Source organism: Lemur catta, chromosome 6 (assembly GCF_020740605.2).
Source record: "Lemur catta isolate mLemCat1 chromosome 6, mLemCat1.pri, whole genome shotgun sequence".
Classification (NCBI taxonomy): domain Eukaryota; kingdom Metazoa; phylum Chordata; class Mammalia; order Primates; family Lemuridae; genus Lemur; species Lemur catta.
Window position 1 is genome coordinate 46,061,277 of NC_059133.1, and position 11,131 is coordinate 46,072,407.

The following is an 11,131-nucleotide window of genomic DNA, read 5'->3' on the forward strand; positions in this document are numbered from 1 at the left end:
GTTGACATCAATCTTAGAAACGTATTCACCTGGAATGAGTCTGTCACCAAACAGCTAACTTTCAAAGCATGAGGCTGCCACCGATGGGTTGGCTTTCAGAGATGTGTTCACTGAAGCAAGTTGGTTGGCATTGATCAATTAAGTAGTTTTAAAACCAATTCTGGTAGTTATTTTTAACATGGCAGCAGAGCAATCAGTCTTGTCCTAGGAGCATGGGGACAGTTTATTTCCCATAGATGCTCTAATATTTGCTGAATGAACAACTATGGACAAGTTACTTAACCTCTATGAGTGTCTTCCTAGTCTATAAATTGGAGCTATACCTACTGTCATGGAAGTTGAGGCTATAAAAGTAGACTACATTCATAGTATGATAAAGCTCTTGGGCTTTCTGCTGGAGGCATATTAATTTCTTCAGCAGAATGATGACATAATTTGTAATTTAGGCAATATTATCGGTGGCCGGAGGTACGACAGGGAATAGGAAGATAACAGACAAGAAGACCAGGCAGGTGTGGGTAAGACGCCTGTCTCAGACCTAATGAGACTTCAGTATCTTCAGCACTTCCTAATAGAGCAGTGTGGAAGGCAGTTGGCAGTTTGGATCTGTTGGGTAGGAAAGATGTTAGAGACGGAGCTAAAGATTTAGGATACTGAAGGCATGGGTTTGAATCAAGTTGCTTTTGGTGGGCTTACAATAAGGAAGAGAAGAGAACCAAAGATAGAATTCTAACCATAACACAGTTTAAAGGACAGGAAGAAATAAAGGCAGGAAAAGACTGAAAGTGAGCAGTTAAAATTGATAAAAAGATCAAAACAAAGTGGTGTCCTAGGAACCCAGGAGGGATAGTAGCGAGACCAGCAAATGCTAAAGGCCCAGGAGGATGAGCTGCAGAGCATTCCTGGGTGTGACAGGTGGGGTCGCTGCCAGCAGTGCAGTGTCAGGGCCCACACCTGATAAGACTGAGGAGCCACTGGGAAGTCAAGGAGTAGAAGCAGCACGTAGATGACTTTTAAAACTTTTGCTTGTGAAGGAGAAGTGGAAGAAGATGAGCACATGTTTAAGCTGAAGAGGGGATGAGCTCACTTAGAAGAGAGTAGTTCAGTATCATGGTTAAGAGCACGGCCTTTGGAATCAGACTGCCTGGGATTATATCCTAGCTTGAACCTTAACAACTGCTGATCTAAGACCAAGCTCTTAACCTCTCCAGGCTTCACTTTTCTCATCTGTAAATTGGGGATAATATTCAGCACTCAGAGAACGCCACACACAGGTGAAGCACCTGCTTGGCATGAGGATGGTAGGGTGTGTGCTTCTTCCCTGCCTTACGATCTAGTAGCAGAGAATAAGTGAGCCCATAGCCACATTATATGTAGCGTAGTCAGAGCAGGGATTGACCTATCCGTACGTGGTACTCTCTTAAGCACTTTCAAGACTGTAAATAACTTGTTGCACCTGAAGTATTCCTCTGGGCTTTGGGAATTACAGTTGCAGCAATCATTGAAAATGGCTCTTCTTGACCTTTCAGGTTAATCACGTCCGAACAAGAGACTTTGACTGCTGCCTAGTTGTGCCCCTCATAGCAGAATCCGGCAACAAGCTGGACCTGGTTATTAGCAGAAACCCACTGGCTTCACAGAAGTCCATAGAACAACAGACTCTACCAGGAGACTGGAGTGAACAGAATAGTGCTTTTTTCCAACAGCCTAGCCACGGTGGTCATTTGGAGACACGAGAACCCACTAATACATTATAGCAAAGCTTTTTATAAAGCAGGACAAAAGACTATCTACATGGTGCTAAAAAATCCCTTTAAGATTTCTGTGACGTTTGAAGCACAGATAATCACGTGGCATTAACTGCAAGCACAGGGGTCTTTTAAATCTCTCTCATGGCTCATGTTCACTTCCCTTTTCAAGTTGAAGAGGTTTCTTTTTTGGTGACCACTATGGTACATGGCAGGCAGTTCCCTGCCTGGCCCAGTGGTAGAGAAGAATAGGTAGGTTGCCCCTCCCCACAATTAACATCAGAGGAAATTTTTTACAAGTTCATCTTACTATCACTTTTTAAAAAAAAAAGAAATGCCTGTTTGAAAATATTCTCTATGATAATTTCCTTGATTCTCTTTGAAATCAGTTTCTTACTATGAAGTCATTAATGTAAGAATTTGACCAACAAGGCTTTTCATAAGCTGGCTCTACTAGGGGAATTAGTGTTTGGTAAACTGCTGAGACTGCAAGGACGGGAGGGGCACAGGTATAAAATTAAGTTATCTTAAGATGTTTCCGCAATGATGCACGTAGGAGACCATAATAGGTGGTGGTAAATGTTTTGCCCAAGTATAGGAATGATTTTTAAAACTAAGATGTATGCTATTCCCTATGCAACAAATTATCAAACAGGATATGTCTTGTGACCTGTTTTTTTTTTTAAGGACACATTTTTAATAGCTGAAAATCTCTGATAATGAATTAGAGTGTGTAGTCACACTGAGAATTAGTTATATTATCTTATTTTTAAAATTCAAGACTAAGAACTTAAGAGAGAATGAAGAGTCTATTAAAATGAGGTTCATCTTAATGATAGGCAAATCAAACTCATACTGCTTGACATGTTTTGAAAACTGGTAATATTGAGGGGTGTACAGCACATGTACTTAAAAATGACACTGGACTATCTTTTGTTCTGAGCCATGCCACTTACTGAAGTTGTAAATACATTTTTCACAAAATGCATTGCCAATTATCACCATCCCTCAAAGCAATAAATCGTGACAGTTGCTTTTACTGTTTGTCAGCAACTGTTTTCATTTGTTCAGATATTTTGAATAGCTACACTAATAACTGTTATTTGGTGAATAAAAAAAAATAGATCTGTATGTTGATGGTAGAATCTCCATATCAAAATGATTATTTTCCCAACATTTTCATTTTGGTCAATAATTCAAACTACCACTTAGGCAAAGCATTTGAACACTGTGTCCTTTGTTTAAGGAAAAAGTTCACCTTTCTTTTTGTGCAAAGAAATATATTACTTCAATCACATTTCAGAACTGCCAGGGCAAGAAAGTATAAAGCAGAATCATGTTAAGAAAAAAAGAAAAAAAGATCATGAGTCACTTAAATATGTATTTTTATTTGTAACAAACAAGTATTAAACTGTAAAGTATTTTTGTACAAATTTAATACTTTAATAGCATGGTATTTATCGTCTATGTATGGTTTTGGGGAATTCAAAATTGTTGCAAATATTTGTATGGAAAAAAAAACCCTCTACCAAATGGAATAAACAGTGATTTTAAAAAGCCAAAAAAAAAAGAAAATGTGACATGCATTTTTGGTGCTTTACTTCAGTGTTTTAGCCGAGTCCTGCATAGTGTTTATTTTTACAGAATTTTCTAAAGGGGAAAGGTTTTACCATAAACTTAAAAAGCACCATGGAAGAGTGGGAAGAGCATGGGTTTTAAAATTGGATCCAGGTTTGAATTCCAGCTCTGGTACTCATAAGGTATGACATCTACTTACCATGACTCAGCTTTGCCACCTGATACTGAAGGGCTCATCTCTACCACAGGACTGTTCTGAGGACTAGGCATGAAATACATGAGAAAGGGCTAAAAACACCCACACACAGGAACACCTCCAAAACCAATGGTGCATTCACTCTAGGTGACAAATATAGGACCACGGATCACATCTGTCCTCAGAGAATATTACATGTATTCTACAAGATACATTTACATAAACTGTGAAAACATGCACACTTTAATTATGCTACCTTTAAAAAAAGACTATACCTGTAGTCCCAACATTTTCATTCTTGTAGACTGCCTTGCAGGCCTTGTAAATTCACATTCATTTCTATACAGTTGCATTCAGTGTTCCCAGGGTTACATTCTGAGAGAGTATTCTCACATGACCCCAGCTGAAGCTCTATTATCTCAAAATCCAAGCAATTGTTCAAATTTCTATTGCACTGTATAGTTATATAGTGTGGCCCAACTTTTCCATAGAGTGCAGCTGAAGCCAATGAAATGAGTGTGGTTAAAACTATGTGAATAAAGGCAAATGAGAAGCTGTATCTCACGGAAAAGACTCAGAGTTTCAGTTGTAATCAAAACTAAAACGGAGGGGGGAGAAGATGGCGGAGTAGAAGTGACCTCCTGGATTTGTGCTCCCGGAGAGAAAGGCGTGGATCTCCACCTGCCACAATGCTAGAGGATTGCTTCTCCACAGGAACAGTGGGGTGAACCCATGGAGAATCACCGTGGGACACAGGGAACAGGAAAAAACAGAGGCAAGTGGGAAATCAGACCTAGATAATTTGGAGAGTGCGGGACGGAAAACAGACAGCGGAGTGCGGGACGGCCCTACCTGCCTCACCGACGAGTGAGGCGGGCTCAGCCCCACAGCAAAGCGGCTTGATCTCCCCACTGACCCCCACATCCACTCGGTCAGGGATCTGACTGAAATTGGTGCAGAATCACCGTGGGAGATGCAGAGCTCCAAGGACAGCCCAGGAGCTACTGTATACTCCTGAGTGCTCCAGACCCCCAGCTCTGATTCCTATCGGACCCTGAAAATTGCCCCCCAGTGCCAGTGATCTGCCGGTGGGCAGGAACAATTGTGCGGGCCAAGGTCTAATTGCTGCAGAGCCATAGGGTGCCAGGCGACTCCTCAGGAGGCTCCATCCCCTGATCCATAGACCCTCTCCAGGTCCCCTTCCCAGGTGTGAACACTGAGTGCTTCCCCAGACGCAAGAGTGTGGAGCCCGGACCTTGGGAACACTGGGACAGGGTAGACCTTTGCCCGTGGGAGCTGCAGCAGCTGGGGCACTGAGTGAGTGAGGGCACTGCCTCCTCCGCCTAGCCAGTGTCTTTCCTGCAGAAAGAGACAGAAACCACACATCCAGAGGAAGAACCAAAAGTCCGGGGGGGAAAAAAAAAAAGAAAAGAAAAAGAGAGGGAGAAGAGGCTTTCTGCTTGCAAATAGTGTGAATCCTGCCTACTAACTGAAAGTCCACAACACAGTGATTTAACTTGCCAAACTGGTCTTAGGTCAAGCCAACCCTCTGGGGGTGGACCCATCAGAAGCAGTCCCCCAACTGAGATAGAAAAGAACTCTAAACAACACACAACAGTCTCCCCCTCTAGATAAAGGAAGCAACATACCTAGACTGTTTCACAGCCTAAGAACAGGGTACAAGATGTGCTGTTAACTAGACTAAAGCTGTGAGAAAAGATCTAACGATAGAGCCAGATGGGAAGGGCTCAGCGGAAAAATATGGGGAGCACAAAAAAACCAAACGGAAACCTCGCCCCCAAAGGGAAATACCAACTCTCCTCCAATTGGCACAAGCCAGTTTCAGAATACCAACATGTTACCAGAAGAATTTCAGTCTTGGGTTATAAATAAGCTGAATGATATACAAGAAAAAATTGATATCCAATGCAAAGAAACCGCAAAAAAATTCCAGGATTTGGAAGAAAAATTCACTAAAGAAATAGACATATTGAAGAAAAACCAAAATGAACTCCTAGAAATGAGGGATTTATTCAGGGAGCTACAAAATACAGTGGAAAGTCTCAAGAACAGGGTAGATCAAATAGAAGACAGAATCTCAGAGATCGAAGATAACTCTTTCCAATTAAATAAGACAGTCACAGAGATAGAGCAAAGAAATAAGAAAAAAGATCAGAGTCTTCAAGAAATGTGGGATTATGTGAAGAAACCTAATGTGAGAGTTATAGGCATCCCTGAAGGTGAAGAAGATAATAAGCAAGGGCTGGATAAACTATTTGAAGACATAACAGAAGAAAATTTCCCAGGCCTTGCTAAAACTTTAGATATACAGGTTCAAGAAGCTCAAAGAACCCCTGGTAGATTCATAGCAAATAGGAAAACACCACGCCACGTAGTTGTCAGACTGACCAAAATATCCACTAAAGAGACCCTTCTTCGAGCTGTAAGGAAAAAGAAACAAGTAACATACAAAGGGAGACCCATTAGAATTACGCCAGATTTCTCAACTGAAACTTTACAAGCAAGAAGAAGTTGGGGCCCCATTCTCACTCTTCTGAAACAGAATAATGCCCAGCCTAGAATCTTGTACCCAGCTAAGCTAAGCTTTCTATATGAAGGAGCAATTAAGACATTCTCAGATAAACAAGGACTGTGGGAATTCACTAAGACAAGACCACCCCTCCAAGAAGTACTCAAAAGAGAGTTACACACGGATCATCACAACAAAGACCCACGAATGTAAAACCACCCAAGAGCTAAAGATCAAATTCTAGCCACCACAATGGCTCAAGAGAGAAAACATAGCAATGAAGTTCTACCCAATAAGATAAACAGAAATCTATCCCAATTATCAGTTCTCTCACTAAATGTCAATGGCCTGAATTCCCCACTCAAGAGACATAGACTGGGCCAATGGATAAAAAAACACAAACCAAGTATCTGCTGCCTTCAGGAAACTCACTTAACCGGCAAAGATGCATTTAGACTGAAAATAAAAGGATGGAACTTGATATTTCAAGCAAATGGTAGCCAAAAGAAAGCTGGTGTGGCAGTTTTAATTTCCAATAACTTAGTCTTTAAACCAACAAAAGTAATAAAAGACAAAGACAGTTACTACATACTGGTGAAAGGCACAATTCAACAAGAAGACATAACCATACTTAATATATATGCACCCAATCTAGGCACACCCAGATTCATAAAGCAAATCCTACTCAATCTAAACCAAATGATAGACAACAACACTTTAATAGTTGGAGACTTTAACACCCCACTGACAGCACAGGACAGATCCTCCAAGCAGAAAATAAGCAAAGACATAGTAGACTTAAACAGAATGCTAGAACAAATGGGCCTGACTGACATCTACAGGACATTCTACCCGAAATCCACTGAATATACATTCTTCTCATCAGCTCACAGGACATTCTCTAAGATTGACCATATCCTAGGTCATAAAGCAAGTCTTAAAAAAATTAAAAAAATAGAAATCATACCCTGCATCTTCTCAGATCACAATGGAATAAAAATAATAATGAACCCTAACAGGAACTCTCATTCCTACTCAAAGTCATGGAAGCTAAACAACCTTCTCCTGAATAACAATTTTGTAAAGGAAGAAATTAAGTCAGAAATCAAAACATTCTTTGAATTAAATAACAAAGGTGACACAACTTATCAAAATCTATGGGATGCAGCTAAAGCAGTCCTGAGAGGAAAATTCATTTCCATAAATGCCTATTTCAAAAAGACAGACAACTTACAAATAGACAACTTAATGAATAGACTCAAAGAGCTGGAGAAAGAAGAACAGACTGACCCCAAACCCAGCAGAAGGCGAGAAATTATTAAGATCAAATCAGAATTAAATGAAAAAGACAACAAAAATACTATAAGGGAAATTAATAAAACAAAAAGTTGATTCTTTGAAAAGATAAATAAAATAGACACACCACTGGCTAGACTAACCAAGAGCAGAAAAGAAAAATCTTTAATAACTTCCATCAGGAACATGAAAGGAGAAATCACAACCGAAGCCACAGAGATACATGACATTATCTATGAATATTACAAAAATCTTTATGCACACAAATTGGAAAATGAGGAGGAAATGGACAAATTTTTAGAAACACACAGCCTTCCCAAGCTCTATCAGGAAGAAATAGAATTCCTGAATAGAGCAATATCAAGAACTGAAATTGAAACAGCAATAAAAAACCTTCCCAAAAAGAAAAGCCCTGGTCCAGATGGGTTCACACCTGAATTTTACCATACATACAAAGATGAACTGGTGCCCATCCTACATAAACTATTCTTCAATATTGAGAAGGATGGAATTCTCCCCAACACATTCTACCAAGCCAATATAACATTGATACCAAAACCAGGAAAGGATGCAACAAAAAAAGAAAACTACAGACCAATTTCTCTCATGAACGTAGATGCAAAAATTCTCAATAAAATCCTAGCAAATCGTATCCAAGTGCTGATTAAAAAAATAATTCATCACAACCAAGTAGGCTTCATCCCAGAGATGCAGGGGTGGTTCACCATACGAAAATCTATAAATGTAATTAACCACGTAAATAGAAGCAAAATAAAGACCATATGATCCTCTCAATAGATGCAGAAAAAGCATTTGACAAAATTCAACACCCTTTTATGATAAAAACACTTAACAACATAGGCATAAATGGGACCTACCTAAAAATGATACAAGCCATATATGACAAACCCACAGCCAACATCATACTGAATGGGGAAAAATTGAAAGCATTCCCACTCAGAACTGGAACCAGACAAGGCTGCCCACTGTCCCCATTACTTTTCAACATAGTATTGGAAGTCCTTGCGAGAGCTATCAGACAAGAGAGCAGAATCAAAGGTGTCCAAATAGGGACAGAAGAGATCAAACTCTCACTCTTCACTGATGACATGATATTGTATCTGGAAAACCCCAAGGACTCAACCAAGAAACTCCTGGAATTAATTAACGAATTCAGTAATGTCTCAGGTTACAAAGTCAATACACACAAATCAGAGGCATTCATATATGCCAATACCATTCAATCGGAGAACCAAATTAAGGACTCAATACCTTTCAAAATAGCAACAAAGAAAATAAAATATCTAGGAATATATTTAACTAAAGAGGTAAAGGACCTCTATAAAGAGAACTATGAAACACTAAGGAAGGAAATTGCAGAACACGTAAATAAGTGGAAATCCATACCATGCTCATGGATTGGAAGAATTAACATCGTTAAAATGTCTATACTACCCAAAGTAATCTATAGATTCAATGCAATTCCTATTAAATTACCAACATCATTTTTCACAGATTTAGAAAAAATAATTATACGCTTTGTATGGAATTAGAGAAGACCCCGTATAGCAAAAGCAATCTTAAGCAATAAAAACAAAATGGGAGGTATTGATTTGCCAGACTTCAAACTATACTACAAAGCTGTGGTGCTTAAAACGGCTTGGTATTGGCACAAGAGCAGGGACACAGACCAGTGGAACAGAACAGAAAACCCAAATATAAAACCATCCTCATATAACCATCTAATCTTTGACAAAATAGACAAAAACATACTCTGGGGACAAGAGTCCCTATTCAATAAATGGTGCTGGGAAAACTGGATAGCCACATGTAGAAGACTGAAACAGGACCCACAGATTTCACCTCTCACAAAAATCAAATCACGGTGGATAACAGATTTAAACCTTAAATGGGAAACGATAAGAATTCTAGAAGAAAATGTAGGAAAGACTCTTACAGACATTGGTCTAGGCAAAGAATTTATGAAGAAAACCCCTAAGGCAATCACAGCAACAACAAAAATAAACGAATGGGACCTGATTAAATTAAAAAGCTTCTGCACAGCCCAAGAAACAGTCATGAAAATAAAAAGACAGCCTACAGAATGGGAAAAAATTTTCGCATACTACACATCAGATAAAAGACTGATAACAAGAATCTATTTAGAACTCAGGAAAATCAGCAAGAAAAAATCAAACAATCCTATCAAAAAATGGGCAAAGGACATGAATAGAAATTTTTCAAAAGAAGACATAAGAATGGCCAAAAAACGTATCAAAAAATGCTCAACATCCCTAATCATCAGGGAAATGCAAATCAAAACCACAATGAGATACCACTTAACTCCGGTGAGAATGGCCTTTATCAAAAAATCCCAAAACAACACATGTTGGCGTGGATGCGGAGAGACAGGAACACTCATACACTGCTGGTGGGAATGCAAATTAGTGCAACCCCTATGGAAAGCAATATGGAGATACCTTAAACAGATTCAAGTAGACCTACCATTTGATCCAGCAATCCCACTATTGGGCATATACCCAGAAGAACAAAAGTCATTCTTTAACAAAGACACCTGTACCCAAATGTTTATAGCAGCACAATTCACAATCGCAAAGATGTGGAAACAACCCAAGTGCCCATCAATCCACGAATGGATTAGTAAACTGTGGTATATGTATACCATGGAGTACTACTCAGCTATAAGAAATAACGGTGATACGACATCTCTTTGGTTCTCCTGGAGAGAGCTGGAACCCATTATACTAAGTGAAGTATCCAAAGAATGGAAAAACAAGCATCACATGTACTCACCAGAAAACTGGTTTCCCTGATCATCACCTAAATGTACATCAGGGAAGGATACCAATTGGATATCAGACTGGGATGGGGGCGTGGGGGGAAGGGGTGAGTGTATGCCTACATGATGAGTGCGTTGCACACCCTCTGGGGAATGGTCATGCTTGAAGGTGCAGACCCGGGGAGGTGGGGGGGGGGGATGGAGGTATGACTACATGATGAGTACCAGGCGCACTGTCTGGAGAATGAGAACGGACGCGCTTGGGACTCTGACTCGGGGGGGATGGGCGGGACATGGACAATGTATATGACCTAAACTTATGTACCCCCATGATGAGCTGAAATAATAAAAAAAAAAACAAAACTAAAACAAATCAACAAAATTAGAAACTGGCTGTTAAAACAACAACAAAAAAAGCCCTCATGATTGCAGGTAGCACTTTTCAAATATAGTGGCCAGGCCAAAAGAAGAGTTCCTCCATGCTATGGTCAGCCAGCAAGTTTTGAGCATCCCATTCCTCTAAGAAGGGCAATGGCAAACTATGACCTGAAAGGGTTATGCCTTCTGGTTATGCCACCAGAAGACTGGCAGAAGGGACTGGGGATAAGCAGACAGGCATGGCAGAGAGACAGGTCTGTTTGTATCACTGGGCCAGAATTAGGACTGATGGACAGAGGTTCCAATGAGGCAGACTTCAGCTTAATATAAGGAAGTGATTTCTAATACTAGTGTTGTGCAATGGTTGTCACTATCCAATCAAGACCATCAGCATCAGAAGTGTGTGTTCCACCGGTGACTGATGGGCATCTAGCAAACAGTGACCTGAGGTAGATGACCTTGCAATTTTAACATGCTGTGATTAAACAATGTTTGCTTTAAATCCAAATCATGGGATCCTAGAAGTATCCTCTTTTAATAAAATCTTACAGAATTTTGAATTGGGTAAGTTATTTGTATTTTGACCAATAGTACATTCATGATAT

General features: G+C 39.8%; 1 protein-coding gene across 1 annotated transcript in view; it reads left to right on the forward strand.

Moving 5' to 3' along the window:
- GRIP1 (glutamate receptor interacting protein 1) overlaps positions 1-3,317 on the forward strand; it is a 613,176-nt gene extending 609,859 nt beyond the window's left edge. Inside the window, exon 24 of the mRNA XM_045553418.1 lies at positions 1,530-3,317. Coding sequence (XP_045409374.1) covers positions 1,530-1,757 — 228 coding nt within the window. The 3' untranslated portion in view covers positions 1,758-3,317. The remainder of the gene's footprint in view (positions 1-1,529) is intronic.
- Positions 3,318-11,131: the final 7,814 nt, after the last annotated feature.